Source organism: Oncorhynchus nerka, linkage group LG5 (genome assembly GCF_034236695.1).
Source record: "Oncorhynchus nerka isolate Pitt River linkage group LG5, Oner_Uvic_2.0, whole genome shotgun sequence".
NCBI lineage: Eukaryota > Metazoa > Chordata > Actinopteri > Salmoniformes > Salmonidae > Oncorhynchus > Oncorhynchus nerka.
Window position 1 is genome coordinate 55409760 of NC_088400.1, and position 20008 is coordinate 55429767.

The 20008-nt window shown below is 44.6% G+C and overlaps 1 protein-coding gene across 2 annotated transcripts in view; it reads left to right on the top strand.

The window, feature by feature from the left end:
* Window positions 1-18979, top strand: part of LOC115129666 (aryl hydrocarbon receptor-like) — a 73379-nt gene extending 54400 nt beyond the window's left edge. For both annotated transcript variants that reach the window (XM_029660274.2, XM_065018752.1), the window contains 11 exons: window positions 2885-3030; window positions 7640-7729; window positions 9789-9912; window positions 10442-10587; window positions 10816-11018; window positions 12358-12467; window positions 12686-12827; window positions 12932-13157; window positions 13363-13592; window positions 14542-16093; window positions 16542-18979. In XM_029660274.2, coding sequence (XP_029516134.1) covers window positions 2885-3030; window positions 7640-7729; window positions 9789-9912; window positions 10442-10587; window positions 10816-11018; window positions 12358-12467; window positions 12686-12827; window positions 12932-13157; window positions 13363-13592; window positions 14542-16093; window positions 16542-16655 — 3083 coding nt within the window. In that variant the 3' untranslated portion in view covers window positions 16656-18979. The remainder of the gene's footprint in view (window positions 1-2884; window positions 3031-7639; window positions 7730-9788; window positions 9913-10441; window positions 10588-10815; window positions 11019-12357; window positions 12468-12685; window positions 12828-12931; window positions 13158-13362; window positions 13593-14541; window positions 16094-16541) is intronic.
* The last annotated feature ends 1029 nt before the right edge of the window (window positions 18980-20008 follow it).

Consider the following 20008-nt stretch of genomic DNA (forward strand, 5'->3'; position numbering starts at 1 on the left):
CCACATACTGTACATGTCTGCCAAACCCTGAAACGGTGCTCTCTCTCTCTTCCTCCCGCCCCTCTCTCTCTCTTTATTTGTTTTATCTTTCTCTCTCTCTCTCTCTCGTTCGCTCTCTCTCCATCCTAACCCTGATGTATGCTACGTAGTTAAGTACTCTGCAATTTACTGGGCCATATCGATAGTCCATCGTCCTTTTAAATGGTTTGCCTTTGACTTTGCATTTCCTCCAAAATTATCTCCCAACATCTGTGTCCTGTGGGAAAGGTATTTTGGGGTTTTGTTGCTGGAAAGAAACACTGTTGTTTTTGTTCTTCTCTCTCTCTCTCTCGCTCTCTCACTCGCTCGCTCTCTCTCGATTTCACTCCCTTTCTTTTTTCTATATTCTTCTTCTTGTGATACAGAGGGCTTGATAACGGCTGAGGATCCAGAAATAGCATTAGCTGCAGCCTGTAGCTCACAACACACACAGGAAATGACTGGGCGCCCCACCCAGCCTGCAGCCGACCGTACCTCCGGGGCAGAGCTTGCTCCAGGCTAGCCTGTACAGCAACCACACACTCTAGCCAACTCCATTGTAAACTATAGCAGTCAGCCAAACCGTACCTCAGAGCCAGGGTTAGCTCTGTGATATAGCCTAATGTTTGCCTGGCTACCCAGACTCCTTTCACGCCCACAGACATTAGTTTCTTCTCCGCAATGAGTCTGGATCTGAGTACCTCCCCGACCCTTCATCGAATGCGAAACATATTCGGGGCTGTGTGACTGGTCCATAAATTGATAGGTTGGGCCAGAGGCAGAACACACGTGGGTAAAGCATTAGCTTTGATACTCTGATTGGTTTGAGACGATCCAATCACTGTTGACTTTGTCTTGTGTACAACACCCCTCGTTCCCCTCGTCACCACAGATGATGAAAGTATGTAGGGAACGACAGAGCAACGTAAGAATTCAGTGTGAATTGTCAGGCAAGCCTAATGTAGCCTACAGCAGCCAATCTCCCAAGCTAGCTCTGTTCTAGCCAGTGTACAGCAGCCACCCTCTCTAGCTAGCTCTGGGCTAGCCAATGTACAGCAGCCACTCTCTCTAGCTAGCTCTGGGCTAGCCAATGTACAGCAAGCCATTCTGTCTAGCTAGCTCTGGGTGTCACTTATCTCTGTGATTGAAAGAATTTGTGTTGGTGAAGCAGCCCCCAGCCAGCCCAGCCAGGCCAAACCAGCCCAGCCAGGCCCAACCAGCCCAGCCAGGCCCAGACCAAGCTGTAGTTCAGGCTGAGCAACATGCTTTATTGATTTAAGATCTGTGGTGAAGGAAGAGAAAGCCCCCGGCTCTTCCAGCCCTCATCAGAAGTGGCTGAGCACAGTGGGTGTGTTGTGTCCAGCCGGGTATGAGGGTCGAGGGGAGGCTGCGAGTGGGAACAAGGAGGCTCTTGTTCTGGTCTGAAGCTACACACGGGAAAGGGGAAGGGGAGAGACGGGAAAGACGAGAGCTCTACGGTTCAGTCTGGACTGGAGTCTGGTGGAGTCAGTCACCAGTGTGTCCAACTCCAGTATGTACAGCTATTTGTCACTGTCTGTCTCCTCCGTTTGTTTGTCTCCTTCTCTGTCACTCTGTCTTTGTCTGTCAGCCTCTCTCTTCCTCTCTCTCTCTCTCTCTCTCGTCTCGCATTCTCTCCCCTTTTCTCTTTCTTTCTCTATCTCCCTCTTTTCGATTCTGACCTATTTTAAGAAGACCACCTTTGAGATATTAGACTAATGGACAGAAATAGTCGTAGCTCATCCGGCAATTCTGAAAAGAATTGGCTATGTTTTTTTCCCCGCAAACAGACTTGGTGTCTGCTGCTCTGCTTTTAGTGGACACACATATAGATTAGAGGCCTTTGGACATCTGGAGTATGTCTCAAGTCTCCAGTTGAAACATATGACGTACACACCCGCACTTAGTCCCCTATGAGCCTCGCTCGCTGTCAGGGCTTCTCCTGGGGATGAAAACAAATGAACAAGGGAAGGAGAAAATGGAGTTAGACAAATTGGGAGGGAGGTCTTATAATCCCATCTATTAAGTCTGAAGTCAAAGTTAAGTCCCAAATGAGCCCAAAGCCAATCCTGGCTGACACACAGACACATGCAAGCAAGCGCATGCACACAGACCATATGTTTTACTATCCTTGTGGGGACCCAAAATGTATTTACATTGAAAATCCTATTTTTCCTAAACCTAACCCTAACCTTAACTCCACCTTTAACCCCTAACCCTAATTCTAACCCTAAACAAACCCTTTAACTAAGCTTAAAATAGCCTTTGTTCTCGTGGGGACTGTCTTTTACAATCCTGTACTCTCCTTGTGGTGACCTTTGAAGATTTCCGGTACCTTGTATAGGAATACAAGCCCAGACAGAGACAGACACACACACACACACACACACACACACACACACACACACACACACACACACACACATACAAAAACAACCACACACATATACGCACACAACAACAACAACAACAGCAGGGGTTGGAGAGAGGGAGGGAGAGCTGCCAGAGTGGCTGTAGGAGGCAGCTCTCCTTCCCTCTCTCCAACCCCTGCTGTTGTTGTTGTGTGTGGCTGTGTGCGTATATATGTATGTGTGTGTGTGTGTGTGTGTGTGCGTGCGTGTGTGTGTGTGTGTGTGTGTGTGTGTGTGTGTGTCTGGGCTTGTATTACGATCCTCATTGGTTTGGAAAAATAAGAAGAGAAAGAGTTGCAGACGTTAGCAGAGAGCATGTCAACAAAATATTTGGGAAGTCAGTTCCATGCTGCTTTCTCCCAATGTCCGGACGTGTGTTGCTTTCAGGATTGCGTGCTGGTGTGAAGTTATGTTTCTCTCTCTGTTCTGTTTTGCAGCGACCATGAAGAAAGGCAGTCCAGGGTGGGGAGTGGAGAGAGCGGTGGGGTTCGGAGGGAATGGACCGATCACTCTAGCGAAGAGCACAACCGCCACAACCTCTGTGGATGCGGTCATGTTTTCCGAGGGAAACCTCCTGCTCCAGGTATACAGTGTGTCTACTGTATGTTTACAGTGTCTGTCTGTCTGCCTGCCTGCCTGTCTGTCTGTCTGTCTCTCCCCCCAGACCTAGGCCTCTCTCTCTCTCTCTGTCCCTCTGGGGTTTACCTGAGGAAGTTTAGCTGATGTGAGGGGCAAGCACCGACCTGTCCCCCAGTTCACACACACTATATGACGGCTCTCATACCCATCTACATGTACAGTGTAAACCTCACTCCTTTCCCTCCAGTTATACGAGAAGCTATTTGTTTTACGTCTTGACATGACCGAAACTCCTCCAACTCGCCGAGAGTTAGGGATTACTGTCTCACGTTATCAGCCCAAATATCACGAAAACTGTATACCATAGATATAGAACCCCTGTATACAGTCTCGAACAAATATGCCCGATTATAAACTCTTTGATATTTTGACAACCTCCATAGAATGATAACCTCTCGCACATGTATGTTCAATGCCATCAAAGGAGGGAAAAAGAGGAAGCGGATTCAACCACTTGTCCACAAGAGGTATATGGCAGGGTCTACAGTCAATCACGGATTACAAAAAGAAAACCAGCCCAGTCACGGACCAGGATGTCTTGCTCCCAGGCAGACTAAATAACTTTTTTCCCGCTTTGAGGACAATACAGTGCCACTGACACGGCCCGCAACCAAAACATGCGGACTCTCCTTCACTGCAGCCGAGGTGAGTAGAACATTTAAACGTGTTAACCCTCGCAAGGCTGCAGGCCCAGACTGCATCCCCAGCCGCGCCCTCAGAGCATGCGCAGACCAGCTGGCTGGTGTGTTTACGGATATATTCAATCAATCCTTATCCCAGTCTGCTGTTCCCACATGCTTCAAGAGGGCCACCATTGTTCCTGTTCCCAAGAAAGCTAAGGTAACTGAGCTAAACGACTACCGCCCCGTAGCACTCACTTCCGTCATCATGAAGTGCTTTGAGAGACTAGTCAAGGACCATATCACCTCCACCCTACCTGACACCCTAGACCCACTCCAATTTGCTTACCGCCCTAATAGGTCCACAGACGATGCAATCTCAACCACACTGCACACTGCCCTAACCCATCTGGACAAGAGGAATACCTATGTGAGAATGCTGTTCATCGACTACAGCTCAGCATTTAACACCATAATACCTTCCAAACTCGTCATTAAGCTCGAGACCCTGGGTCTCGACCCCGCCCTGTGCAACTGGGTACTGGACTTCCTATACACGGGCCGCCCCCAGGTGGTGAAGGTAGGTAACAACATCTCCACCCCGCTGATCCTCAACACTGGGGCCCCACAAGGGTGCGTTCTGAGCCCTCTCCTGTACTCCCTGTTCACCCACGACTGTATGGACACACACGCCTCCAACTCAATCATCAAGTTCCTCGGCGTACACATCACAGACAAACTGAATTGGTCCACCCACACAGACAGCATCGTGAAGAAGGCGCAGCAGCGCCTCTTCAACCTCAGGAGGCTGAAGAAATTTGGCATGTCACCAAAAGCACTCACAAACTTCTACAGATGCACAATCGAGAGCATCCTGTCGGGCTGTATCACCGCCTGGTACGGCAACTGCTCCGTCCACAACCGTAAGGCTCTCCAGAGGGTAGTGAGGTCTGCACAACGCATCAACGGGGGCAAACTACTTGCCCTCCAGGACACCTACACCACCCGATGTCACAGGAAGGCTATAAAGATCATCAAGGACAACAACCACCCGAGCCACTGCCTGTTCACCCCGCTATCATCCAGAAGGCGTGGTCAGTACAGGTGCATCAAAGCTGGGACCGAGAGACTGAAAAACAGCTTCTATCTCAAGGCCATCAGACTGTTAAACAGCCACCACTAACATTGAGTGGCTGCTGCCAACACACTGACTCAACTCCAGCCACTTTAATAATGGGAATTGATGTAAAATATATCACTAGCCACTTTAAACAATGCTACTTAATATAATGTTTACATACCCTACATTATTCATCTCATATGTATACGTATATACTGTACTCTATATCATCTACTGCATCTTTATGTAATACATGTATCACTAGCCACTTTAAACTATGCCACTTTGTTTACATACCCTACATTACTCATCTCATATGTATATACTGTACTCGATACCATCTACTGCATCTTGCCTATGCCGCTCTGTACCATCACTCATTCATATATCTTTATGTACATATTCTTTATCCCTTTACACTTGTGTGTATAAGGTAGTAGTTTTGGAATTGTTAGTTAGATTACTCGTTGGTTATTACTGCATTGTCGGAACTAGAAGCACAAGCATTTCGCTACACTCGCATTAACATCTGCTAACCATGTGTATGTGACAAATACATTTGATTTGATTTGATTTAAAGCACACATATAGAGTCATCTTCCTGGAGTAAACACCCCAGGGTCCCTGCACTCCTGACTAAATCCTGAGTTTGACTCTCTCATTTCATTACCCGTGGGGCAATGCCTCTGACAGCACTGTCCCATTTCTCATTGGGGGCTAATGCTAGCAGTATTAGCGTGCTGTCCCATTTCTCAGTAAGGGCTATACTAGTTCTCATTAGCATTAGCTTTATTGCTAAAGATTACCATCGCCATCTCCAGGGAGGTCTCAACGCGGACCACACACAGCACAATTCTCTCCAGTAGGGACTGGTCTAATGGAGGATGGTGCTAGACTGATTTATGACTGATTCTCTGCCTTGATAGTTTGGTAGTGCTGGGCAGTTTGTAGTTTAGTCTTAACTGTCTTCCCCAGTCGCTGTCCTGGTGACTACAGCGTTTGTTCTCTCCACACAGAGAACAAACCCTGCTCTTAAGAGACACAATTGTGTGTTGTATTATTTTTTTTATTTTTTTGTAGGCCTAACACCAGACAAAGATTAATGGGGATAGTTTTTTCACTGTGTTTCACAATGTGGTTGATTCACCATGCAGAAAACTTGTTCAGTGCAATCTGGGAGCATATATCGTGAAGATGTTACAAACCACGTTATCGTCTTGTTGTCCTGTAGTCTTTTTCTGGAAATAATTAGAGTAGGTGGGTTAGAATCACTCACTATTACCCTCAAACACACACACAGTGGTGTAAAGTACTTAAGTAAAACATACTTTAAAGCACTACTTAAGTTTTTTTTTAGGTATCTGTACTTTACTTTACTATTTATATTTTTGACAACTTTTACTTTTACTTCACTACATCCCTAAAGAAAATATAGTACTTTTTACTTCATACATTTTCCCTGACACCCAAAAGTAGTCATTACATTTTTAATGCTTAGCAGAATAGGAAAATGGTCCAATTCACGCACTTATCAAGAGAGCATCCCTGGTCATCCCTACTGCCTCTGATCTGGAGAACTCCCGAAACACAAATGCTTTGTTTGTAACACAAATGCTTCGTTTGTAAAAAAATGTTTTTACATTTAACCTTAATTTAACTAGGCAAGTCAGTTACAAAAAATCTCTTATTTACAATGACGGCCTACACCGGCCAAACCAAGACCACACTGGGGGGGAAATTGTGCGCCGGCCTATGGGACTCCCAATCACAGCTGGGTGTGATATAGCCTAGATTTGAACCAGGAACTGTAGTGACACCTCTTGCACTGAAATGCAGTACCTTAGACCGCTGTGCCACTCGGGAGCCCCAGAGAGACTCAATGATGTCTGGTTTGCTTAATATAAGCAATTTGAAATGACTTGTACTTCAGATACTTGAGTATATTTTTGCAATTACATGTACTTTTGATACTTAAGTATATTTAAAACCAGACTTTTACTCAAGTAGTTCACTTTTACTTGAGTCATTTTCCATTTTAATGTATCTTTTATGTTTACTCAACTATGACAATTGGGTACTTTTTCCACCACTGCACACACACACAAATACTTTGGCCTGTATTCCTAAACCTGTTAGCTAATGTCTGTGTTTTAAATGTTGAAAACTTGCAGCAGCTTCCAGTAAATCCAGATAGGCCCTTTTTTGTGATACCAAAATGCAGGACCTCTCGCACTCTGTCTGTCTGTCTGTCTGTCTGTCTGTCTGTCTGTCTGTCTGTCTGTCTGTCTGTCTGTCTGTCTGTCTGTCTGTCTGTCTGTCTGTCTGTCTGTCTCTCTCTCTCTCTCTCTCTCTCTCTCTCACACACACACTCTGGTGGTCTATTGTTTACAAGGTCCAGGATCCTGTGCGTGACAAGAAGCTATATTCCCCCCTGCTCCGTTGTATTGTCACATTTAACACCTGAACAAAGGAATGGCTAATTACATGGGATGTTTACCCAAACCTGAACAAACACATAGACACACACACACCATGGCTACTTCTCCCTTCTTCAACAGCCGACCAGAATTCCTCCTCTAATTTAATTTGACTCGCTTATTGCCCCTTATCATTCACTACGTCATGGAATTCATTCTTCTTTCTTTCAGTTTAAGTTTATTTGCCCATCTTCATGTCAAATAACAAAGTGTGTCTTGTTTGACGTGTGAAGTATGAACATATGTTAACTTCATAATAATATAATACTATTAATTTAATAAATAGTAAGTTCATAGTGTTTATTTTTGTCTGACTGTGCCTCTCTGTGTCTCTAGGCCCTGAACGGCTTTGTGCTGGTGGTCACGGCGGAGGGATACGTGTTCTACTCCTCTCCTACTGTTCAGGACTACCTAGGCTTCCACCAGGTAAAATAGGTTCTTTTGATCCATGCTGACTGACACACAGACAGTGTACCCACATCATGCATATACTGCTTATAAATGTGTTATGTATGGGTTATTCAGGTTTTATGAAGACCCTATGTAGCTACATTTCAAGTCACCTCATAGCAGCCGCATCACCTAGCTAGCTGATGGTATCCAACATGTCAGCTTATAGCAGCCGCATCACCTAGCTAGCTAATGGTATCATACCTGTCACCTCATAGCAGCCGAATCACCTAGCTAGCTGATGGTATCCAACATGTCAGCTTATAGCAGCCCATATCACCTAGCTAGCTAATGGTATCCAACATGTCAGCTTATAGAAGCCGCATCACCTAGCTAGCTGATGGTATCCAACATGTCAGCTTATAGCAGCCCATATCACCTAGCTAGCTAATGGTATCATACCTGTCACCTCATAGTAGCCGTATCACCTAGCTAGCTAATGGTATCATACCTGTCACCTCATAGTAGCCGTATCACATAGCTAGCTAATGGTATCATACCTTTTACCTCATAGTAGCCGTATAACCTAGCTAGCTAATGGTATCATACCTGTCACCTCATAGTAGCCATATCACCTAGCTAGCTAATGGTATCAAACCTGTCACCTCATAGTAGCCGTATCACCTAGTTAGCTAATGGTAACTTACATGTCAGCTTATTGCAGCCGTATCACCTAGCTAGCTAATGGTATCATACCTGTCACCTCATAGCAGCCCATATCAACTACCTAGCTAATTACACCATCACATATACACTAAAGATAAATGTCAGTATTGTCACAGTTGAATAATTTGCTGGCCAGTTGACCTTGTTGGACATTCTAATGTGACGCCTCAACTTTGATCATCCCCATAGCATATCAGTCATATCTGAAGTAGCAAGGCTATAATCGGAAGCAGAAGTGCATGGAGTTGAGATTCATATGCCCTCGGCTCGCTTTCCCATCACAGATATTTATACAGACCACGTTTAAATGGATGTGTTTATAAGTCAGAAATTCATCGACAAACAAACTCCAAACTCTCGTTCCGTGCGTACACACACATCATTCCCAGAGAGAGACCTTGACTGAGGCCAAGTACACGTTTTTAGGGAGCCTAAGGGAGAAAAGGGAACAGAGAGCGAGCATCTAATCACATAGCTCTCTCTCCGTCAAGACCTACGTTCCCAGCGGGGTTTTTTCATGGCGGAGCCATTAATGGATCGAAGGGAATGAGAAAACACATGAGTCATGTGTGCTGGGAACAATAAAGTGTAGCGTGACTGCCGCTTGGCACATTGGGCCCAGAAGCACTGCTTGCCCTCTGTGCAACACGATGCATGAACCCGGGTCATTGGCCCATACACACACTTAACAGTACACACACACACACACACACACATTTACAGCCAGGGGTGAACGTAAGGCGGTCCGGTATGGCATCCCGGTAAAATTCTATGATTAGGCCCATAAGCGTGTGCACACATAGGACATCCCGGGAAGAAATTAAATTAAATTACTGGGAAGAAATTAAACATACGTTCACCCCTGTTTACAGTGCACACACACACACACACACACACACACACACACACACACACACACACACACACACACACACGGTGCATGGCCAGGTCACGAGCCTAAAGACAGACGTTACACTGCAGGAGAGAGGCTCTAATGAATATGTTTTTTAATATGTTGATGACTCATGCTCCAAACAACAACACACACGTACGCACACACACCCACAGAGAGTCCTCTTGGAATATGGAGGTTGTTTGTGCCTCTGCACCTGGTGAGCTTTGCTCTTTAACGAGAGATGTACAACCCATCCCACTCCTTTCTCCTTCCCACAAAACATTGAATGAAGCAGACGGTGGAGTATTATGGCTTCCAAACCACTAGAGGGCAGCACCTGTTAGTTCGTATTATCAGGAGACATTTGGAAATGACTGAATCTCTTGCACTTCATATATTCCCTGGACTCTGTACTGTAGCTGCTGTATATCGTCTTTTACACTCTTGTCTCCCTCTTTGTCCTGTCTCCCACAGTCAGATGTGGTTCACCAGAGTGTGTTTGAGTTGATCCACACGGACGACAGGGCCTTGTTCAGACGTCAGCTCCACTTTGCCCTTAACCCCAACCAGTTTGATACAGAGCCAGGGACAACAGAGAGTGAGTAATGCACTATGTTAGTACACTATTCTGCTATGTTAGTACTCACACCCTGGTTTTTTCCAACTGCCTAAGCCAGGGGTGTCAAACTCATTCCACGGAGGGCCGAGTGTCAGCGGGTTTTGGGTTTTTCCTTTCAATTAAGACCGAGACAACCAGGTGAAGGGAGTTAATTCAGCAATAACGTACAAGGACGGACACTCGGCCCTCCGTGGAATGACTTTGACACGTGGACTAAGCCAACCTTTATGGAAAGATTTGATTTTGCTTGAAAAAACGTTTTGTATAGTTAGCTGAATATACAGGATAATAAAACAGGCGGCATAGCTGTTAAAAGCATTTGGCCAGTAACTGAAAGGTCTCTGGTTCAAATCCCAGAGACAACTTCGTGAAAAATGTGCCCTTGAGCAAGGCACTTAACCCTAATGGCTCTTGTCAGTTACTCTAGATAAGAGTGTCTAATAAATTACTAAAATATAAAATATATTTAAATATACATGTGTCTGTACCGTAACTGTGTGTACTGTAGGCCTGCAGCCTAACAACAGCAGTGACATCACCAGCAACATAGTGAGCTACAACCCGCAGCACATTCCCCCTGAGAACTCCTCCTTCCTGGAGAGGAGCTTTGTCTGTCGCTTCCGCTGTCTCCTGGACAACTCCTCTGGCTTCCTGGTACAGTAAAACTAACAGTCCAACCCCACACGTCAAGAGGCCTAACGTCTACAGATTAACTTTGTATTAGTAGGTCGTGGTTAAAATACGACTTTTGCCTCTACAGAATGAGGCAATACTCAAAACGAAAGTGTAGTTGTATTTATGATTTATGTTTATCCTCATGTGATCACACAGATTGAGAAGTCCCTTACCTTTCCTCCTTATTTCCCTGTGTCTCAACTCCAGGCCCTAAACTTCAATGGGCGTCTGAAGTACCTCCATGGCCAGAACAAGATGTCAGATGACGGGACCATAGACCATCCCCAGCTGGCCCTGTTTGTGGTGGCTACCCCCATCCAGACCCCCTCTATCCTGGAGATCAGGACCAAGACACTTATATTCCAGACCAAACACAAGCTGGACTTCACCCCCACGAATGTTGATACACGGTAACACTCCCATCCACTGTTATTATTAAAGTACTCTACAGTATGTGCACATCCCTTAGGGGATTCGGCCATTTCAGCCACACCCGTTGCTGACAAGTGTATAAAATCGAGCACACCGCCATGCAATCTCCATAGACAAACATTGGCAGTAGAATGGCCCGTACTGAAGAGCTCAGTGACTTTCAACAAGTCAGTTCATCAAATTTCTGCCCCAGTCAACTGTAAGTGCTGTTATTGTGAAGTGGAAACGTCTAGGAACAACAACGGATTAGCTGCAAAGGAGTAGGCCACACAAGCTCATAGAACGGGACCGTTGAGTGCCAAAAAAATTGCCTGTCCTCAGTTGCAACACACACTACCGAGTTCTAAACTGCCTCTGGAAGCAACGTCAGCACAATAACTGTTCGTCGGGAGCTTCATGAAATGGGTTTCCATGGCCAAGCAGCCGTACACAAGCCTAAGCTTGCCACCATTGGTCTCTGGAGCAGAGGAAATGCGTTCTCTGGAGTGATGGATCACGCTTCACCATCTGGCAGTCCGACGGATGAATCTTGGTTTCGCGGATGCCAGGAGAACACTACCTGCCCCAATGCATAGTGCCAACTGTAAAGTTTGGTGGAGGAGGAATAATGGTCTGGAGCTGTTTTTCATGTCTTGGGCTAGGCCCCTTAGTTCCAGTGAAGGGAGTTCTTAACTCTACATCATACAGTGGCATTCTAGGCAATTCTGTGCTTCCAACGTTGTGACAACAGCTTGGGGAAGGCCCTTTCCTGTTTCAGCATGACAATGTCTCCGTGCAGAAAGCGAGGTCAATACAGAAATAATTTATAGAGATCGATGTGGAAGAACTTGACTGGCCTGCACAGAGCCCTGACCTTAACCCCATCGAACACCTTTGGGATGAATTGGAACGCTGACTGCGAGCCAGGCCTAATCGGCCAATATCCCTGCCCGACCTCAGTAATGCGCTTGTGTCTGAATGGAAGCAAGTCCCCGCAGCAATGTTCCAAGATCTGGTGGAAAGCCTTCCCATAAGAGTAGAGGCAGTTATAGGCGGGGACCAACTCCATATTAACGCCCATGATTTTGGAATGAGATGTTCGACGAGTGGGTGTCCACATACTTTTGGCCACGTGGTGTATATCTAACGATGGCGTTATTCCTTTGTGTGCATTATAACATTGACATTCATTTCTAAATGATTTATAAGCATTTGTGATGACTTATTCATGAACGTTACTATGAATAGTAACCACAAACTGTAGAGAACCCGAATAAAAAACAGAGTAATTAGCGAGCGTTTCTGATGTTATTCCTCCTGTGCGTTATTGTATGTCAGAGGGAAGGTGGTTCTGGGCTACACTGAGCTGGAGTTGTGTATGAGAGGCTCTGGATACCAGTTCATCCACGCTGCTGACATGATGTACTGTGCCGACAACCATGTCAGAAGTAAGTCGTTATCACGTTTCCCAATTAATATTACGACTTTTCTCTTTGGAGGTTTGAATTAACTAACGAGTGATTGAACGGACGAATGAACGAACGACTGAACTAACAAATGGATTAAACAACGAATGAATGAAATGAACAAAAACGAACGAGTTCTCTGTATTTGCTGTACCCGTCCCTGTTGTTGACAGTTCCCTCGTGTCTGTTTCCCTCCTTAGTGATAAAGACAGGTGAGAGTGGTCTGACTGTGTTTAGGCTTCTGGCCAAGAATGGTGTGTGGGTCTGGGTTCAGGCTAATGCCAGACTGATCTACAAGGGAGGGAGGCCTGATTTCATCATGGTCAGACAGAGACCGTTATCGTGAGTAGAGTTATTATCTGGACAATCCAATCCAAGATTACTCTGCTCTGTACTCTGCTGTACTCTATTCTATTTTGTTCTAACACTCCTTTGTTTCCCTCAAGAAATAAGGAGGGTGAGGAGCAGCTTTGCCAGCGGAGACTCCAGCTGCCCTTTAACTTCGCCACTGGGGAAGCTGTTCTCTACGAGGTGGGCCTCTCTCTGGACGTAGCTGACGTTCCAACCCAGAGCAAGGGCCCTAAAATCAGGAAGATGGCCGAAGAAATGGCCCTTGACCCCGACTCCCTGCTGGGCTCCATCCTGAAGCAGGACCAGTCCGTCTATATGCAGGTACAGCAATTTACTGTGTTGTACCGTATTCCCTACATTATGCACTATGTTTGACCAGGGCCAATAGGTCTCTAGTATACTATGTAGGGAATAGGTTGCCATTTTGAACACTGACAATGTGTCAAATAATCCCGTAAGGGATGGGTCGCTAAGGATGACTTGACACGGAAAGTATTTTATTCATTTAATTTATTCATCCATACAGACGAGCCCCAGCGAGCCCTCCAGCGAGCCCCCCAACCCCCAGGAGCTGTGCTCCTGGGAAGACCAGGCCTTCAGCAACAGCCACGCAATGGCCAACGTGCCTGGTGATTCCTGGCAGTCCCAACACCACACTGTGCCCAAGCCGGACGCGGGCATCAGGGAGGTGTCCACTGTCCAGGACCTGATGGAAATACTGCAGCAGATCATCGGGGACAACAGCCTGTGTTCAAGGTTTGACTTCTACCATGAAATAAATCATAGAAATGAATAAAAAACAATGGTAGATTATAAAATTGAAAGGTGAAGGTAGTTGCTTTGTCTAGCAACACTATCACGACTATAGCAAGTACGTAGGTTTTGTGTGTCAGAGTGCAGTATTTATTTAGTTGCACAGCACAAACGTTTGTTTGCACGTTTCTCACGCTGGCTTTAGCCACAGAGGGAGCAGGCCTGCCTAGGTAAGTGTAGGCGGGTTGCCTAGCAACGTGTGCCTGGATGGAGTCAACTTCTGCATAGCGCCACAAATTTGTGAATTTGTTCGGACCGAACAGCTAACATGACAGCTAAAATAGCTTTGAAAAAATACGATTTCAGCTAATAGGGAGAAGTATGTAACTATTTACATATAATGAAAATGTGGGTACATTTGTGGACAGAACTTACTCAACTTCATCAACTACCGCAACATATTTTCCTCACTAACAAACTTCTAAACTTCGTCCACTAGACGCATCATAATACTTCTCTCTCCAAATTATAACCTAAAACATTTCTAATTCCTTATGATTAAAAGTGTAGTAGTCTTAGTGTAATTATTTGTGATTAAATATGTGCCCCACAGTCCAAAGTAATGAGGTTGACACAGTCTATCAAAGTAATCAGACCAGATATTTTAATAAATTGAACTTCAAATATATTTCATCGCTTCACTTAAGTAAAATGTTTAAACTTTTTGTACTATCACAAAAATACTTTCAAAGAGCTGAAGCAAGTCACACAATTTTTGTTCATGGAAAATTACCATCTATTTTCTATTATTTATTGTATCTATTTAAAAAAAAATAGGTGAAGCACATTGTATTGTATTGCTATACTGTATGAAATGTGCTATATAAATAAAGTTGGATTTGATGTGATTGCGGCCTGGAAGTGGACCTTATCTGATCTTATCTTGTTGCAGCCTGGATGTGGACCCCACAGAGCTGAAGGACTGGGAGAACACTCTGCTGAAGATGAGCTCCAGCAACTGTGAGATGTCCGAGGACCTTGATGACATCCTCAACCATGACATCCTGTCATATGTGGAGGAACATCTCTTCAAGGAGAACGGAGGACTCAAGATGCCCGAGCATCTGGGCTCAATGCTGGGGTCCGTCAGTGTCAACAACCCCCTCCTGGAGGTACCAGAGTGCCTTACAAATGTCGACATGCAGGGGAATACCATGATGCCTGGAGGAAAGGGCTTCAACTGGGGGGTTGATCCCCAGCAGAACCAGTTGCTTGGGATGGGAGGCTTGAGTGGGGCTGAAACAGTGAGTAACGTTCGGGGCATGATGAAGCTGACACACATGGGCTCTCAGATGGGATTGAACAGCCCCACACTCCAGGAGGCTTCCTCCAGGAACACGTTTGCCCAATCCCTGGGAAAGAACCTGGGCCTGGAGAGCAACGCTAACCCTGTGGCCTTTAACCCTTCCCTGACTGGCTCCTGTGCCCAGGTGCGGCAGAACCAAGCCAAAGGTAGGCAGCAAGGCCTCCAGGCCTCTCAGATGCTGTCCAGCCCTGGTAACGGGCTGGCGTCTTATTCCCTGAGACAACAGATGCAGTCAGGCCTTGCCAATCGGAGCTCTGCCACTCAGGTCATCCCTGCTCCTACGGGTCTACCAATCCAGAGCCAGCTGCTAGGGTGGAACATGAATGATCAGCCAATGAGATTCCAGGACCAGAGCTCCATAAGCCAATCAGATCCCTTTGCAGTGCCCGGTCAGGAAACCATGTGGATGCCCTTGTCCTCCTCCATGCCCAATACCAACATGGTGGCCGACACCCTGTTGGAAACCTTTGCCCAGAATATTTCAAATCAACCAAAAGACGTCATTCTAGATCCCAACCCGGCTAGCTGCCTACAAGGACACTTTTCCCTGCACACCCACCAACAGCAGCAGCAGAAAATGCTGCCCACGATGTTACACCAACAAAATGGACACCAACACAATGTCATGGGCAGCTTTTATAACAGCCAGGTGTCTGACTTCCAAATTGCTCCCCGGCTCCCTATCCCTGGGCTCGAGGCCCAGCCACAGCAGAACTCTCAGGCCCAGAACTACAACAGGGATCAAACAATATCAGGCCAGTACAGGCCTCAAAAGACCTCTGCTCAAGTCACCCTTCCTCTCGTCTCTTCCAACAGCTGCATGTTCAGCAGCACCAACCCCCCCTTGGTTCCTGTCAACGGGGTCTGTTTAACGCCCAACACAGCCCTTGGTTCCCTGGTCCCATCCTCCTGTCAGAGGGCCACGGCCCTCCTCCACGACCACAGTCCCTCCCAGGCCTCCTGCTACTTCCAGGGGAACTGCAGCGGGCCCATCGTGGGGTCCTCGGCAATCCCACAAGGTGACACCAACATCAGCCCTCTGTCCTGTCAGGTGGGGCCTGGTCTAACCCCTGGGGGCCTCACACCAGACAGCCTGCTGGTCCAGCAGCAGTACCTCAACTGTAACGGGCCGACACAGGTAATACAGGCACCAGTATTTGAATGTAACCTTTATTTGAACAGATTGTCCCATTGAGGTAAAAATACCTATTTTTCAAGGGAGACTTGTTTCATTATTACAACCAGATTACAGCGTTTCTAATTGCACCAGTATTTAGGGTTTTACTAGTAGGACAATTATTACGAGCCACGAAGGGGCCTTTGGGAAGAAGGTATCTGTTTCATATTTGTCTTTGACGTATATTGAAGCATTTAGAGCTAATTACTCTGTTGTATGTACTTCTACACAAATTTTGAGATTTTCTTTGTCCATTGTTGGAGGACTCTTTGAGAAGGGTATAATGAGGATTTTAAAAGCACTCAAACAAGCACAGTTTGCTGTGGGTTGCAGGCATTACATCATCCCATTGTCTTTCTGATCTGTTGTGGCTAACTTCTTCCTAATTGGTCCATTATTTACCATCCAGGTTACAAACTGTCCAATGGAGGAAAACATGTCGTTCCAGTTCCCGCCCCTGCCCCTGCCCAACGGAACCACATACTTCTCAGAGAACAATCAAACCAACTGTTGCGACTTCTAGAAGGTTCTACAAGGAGGAAGAACCCGCCTTTTCCGCGACTGAATGGAATTTGTTAAGATACTGATGATGAGCCCTGTTCGCTAAACAAATAAATACACGGACACATACAGACTCACACAGCCAGGTGCCTTTGGGGATTCTATCACCACCATGCCTTACTTCACCAAGGAGACTGGCCAAGATGGCTTCCTTCATTTCTCTTCTATGCGTCTCAAATCGTATGTTTGGATGCAAGATACAAGGCGTTTGGACCAGAGGGTCACGTGGCTTATTTTTCTTCTGCAACCAGACTGACTGTCACTGGAGCTCCTCCTTGACTTGCTTTCACCTTGGGTGTGCATGCCCTGGTTAAAAGTAGTGCACTATATAGGGAATAGAGTGCCATTTCGGACCTACACTCACGTCTGGTGGATGTGGAGAAAAGACAGAATATATTTATTGGTTGTTTTGAATTGTACCCCCCTTTTTGAATTGTGCTTCGTTGTGCCTCGGATGTTAAAGAATTTCCAGAAGATTTTGGAAAGGGAAGACGAAAGATGATGAAGTAAGCAGTAATATGGAAAAAGAGAGAGTGAGACGTTGAATGATATTCCTGGGATTACTTTTAAGTTGTTTTTAAAAAATCCCGAAATGCATTTGAATATATAGGATCTAGACGAATTCCAAAAGGAAAGGTGAGATAGTCGATGCCTGGTAAATTGACTACAGTATGACCATACGGGCAAGAAGAAGAGCGTTTCCATTTGGAAAATGCTAAATATGTTGGCATATGATATTATGGACAGGATGGATATCATTACATCCTGTACAATATGTATGTATGAATGATATACAGTTTAAACTGTATCAAATCGTTATTTTGATACGGGGAGAAAAACTATTCCCCAGCAATCATAATACTTCAATGGCCTGAATGAGAATTGAAAGACAGTTTGCCTTGTGATATGACTTTTGAGACTTGCCTCATGTTCTGGCATCACAAACCATGCTCCATTTGGATATATCCTATTATTACAACAAGATATGTTAATCAGAATGTAATGACAACAACAAAAAATACATTTATTTACTCAGCTTTGTTTCGTTTTTTTGAAAAAAATGCATTTTTTGTATTTTTATAAGCATTTAACCAAAACTATAAATATGTAATTGAGCCAGTTTAGTCTTTTCTGTTATTTTGTGAAGTGTCCACTGGGCACACACTGGTTGAATAAACGTTGTTTTCACGTCATTTCAATGAAATGATGTTGAACCAACTTGGAATAAACGTTGAATTGATGTCTGTGCCCAGTGGGATTCCTGTGCACCTGCAGTTTTATCTGCTTCCATTGTGCTTCTATTGATACAAAACACCCAAGAAGGGGAGGTGCCTTGGTAAAGTATTCATGCAGAAATGCATCAGATAGTTTAAGTGCCTCATTTGCATAGATATGCAGATGAGAAACACATTTCCAGATGAGAAACTGATTAACCAATCATGGAAAAGCATATGATCACCAGTCATTTTGAAAATAAAAAGTAGAGCCACTGTTCAAACTGCATTGTTGATATGCTCTCCTATGCCTATGTGGGAATATCTTTCACTTTACTTTACTTTCTTTCATGAATTATTTTATTGCCCTGCAGCTCTACAGGGAAGTAATACAATATTGGCAGCTACAGTTTCAGAATGATCAATGATCCAAATCAATGTGGATTATTCAATGTATTCTAGGGGGATCGGGTGCTTTCAAAAAATTGTACAAAAATACAGAATCTTTAATGAACACCGTAAGTGTCCATATTGAAAGTATATTTGTCTGTGTTCTTGTCTGCATGCTTCTGCAGAATGTAGGCACTATATAACTATTGCACTGAGGCCAAGGCGCCTTTCTATATGCAGTACCATTTTAATGCGTACATACTATTTTTAATTTGTATTTTTAAGTAACGTGGCCTTTAGAAGATTCACACCTATTATTATACTTATGTTTTCCGCACACAGAACAGTTCATGTCTGTAAAGCCCTTTTTGACCTGTTTCCTCAGAACAGTATTTATAAATATCCACCTTGTGGCTTTTGTTGTTGCTGTTTTTCTGCCTCTAACAATGTGTCAGCCATGGCGCTTACGCCTCAATTGCTATATGTCATCTCCACATTATTAAAGGGGGTTAATGACTTTTCATAGGTTTGTCTGTTCTTATCAGAATCACTTTTACTTGTCAAATACATTTACATGTATCAGGAATTTGACCTGGTGAGATTTATGTTGTGTTTTTTGGAGAATTTTTTTTTTTTAAATTGATTTTCACAATATTCAATAAATCTTTAATGTGATGGTCAATGGTACAATTTTATCAGCAGAGCAAATAAATACACATTTAATAAATGTAATAAAATACAGAAAGATACACAAAAACATACAACGTATACTGTAGATATATCACACGTACTGTATGTATTATACCATACCATAACACTTGAATATGAATGTATCAACACATCGTTCTAGATCAGGGATCATCAACTAGATTCAGCCGCGGGCCAATTCTTTCTTGAGAGGATGGTCAGATGGACAGAAAATAATAAAACAATATATCGTTTTAGACTGAAAATTGACCGCAAGAAGCCTAAACAGATAATAGTATTTGACTAAAGCATAATCATTTCAAACCTTGATTACATTTGGGAACATTGTCCTGCGTAGGGTGCCGTCTTTCGGATGGGATGTTAAAATGTGTGTCCTGGCTCTGTGGTCATTCAAAATCCCATTGCACTTATTGTAAGGATAGGGGTATTCATCCCGGTGTCAAGGCTAAATTCCCAACCTGGCCACATTCCATCATGGCCACCTAACCATCCCTCTCATGATTAATTATTATTATTTGTTTACGATCACATAGCGTATGTCTCTCTATTATGCATGGGAATGCATGGGAACAGATTTCCAAAATCACTTGGAGCAGATTTCCTGTTGTTTTACATCCCCCCCAAAAAATGGTAACATTGTTTTTGCTCAGAAAACTTAGGGGACCAAATTAAACCACCCATGGGCCGCCAGTTGGGGTAACCTGTTCAAGATCACACCAGTTGGGGTACCCTGTACCTCAAATCACACACCATAAACCCAACAATGATCAAATATTTATAATGGCTCTATGTATTCTATCCAGGAATCCCACATTTTATGAAAGGACTGTGGCATACAAGAACTGAGCTCATTAATCCATTGAGTGATATTGGGAGGATCCACATCGTTCCACTTAAAAGTTATACATCTTTTGGCCTCAGTCATAGCTACGCTAAAGAAATGATTAATTCCCTGAGAGGGGAGTTGCAAATCGTATATAGATCACCAAGGATCGTCATCATG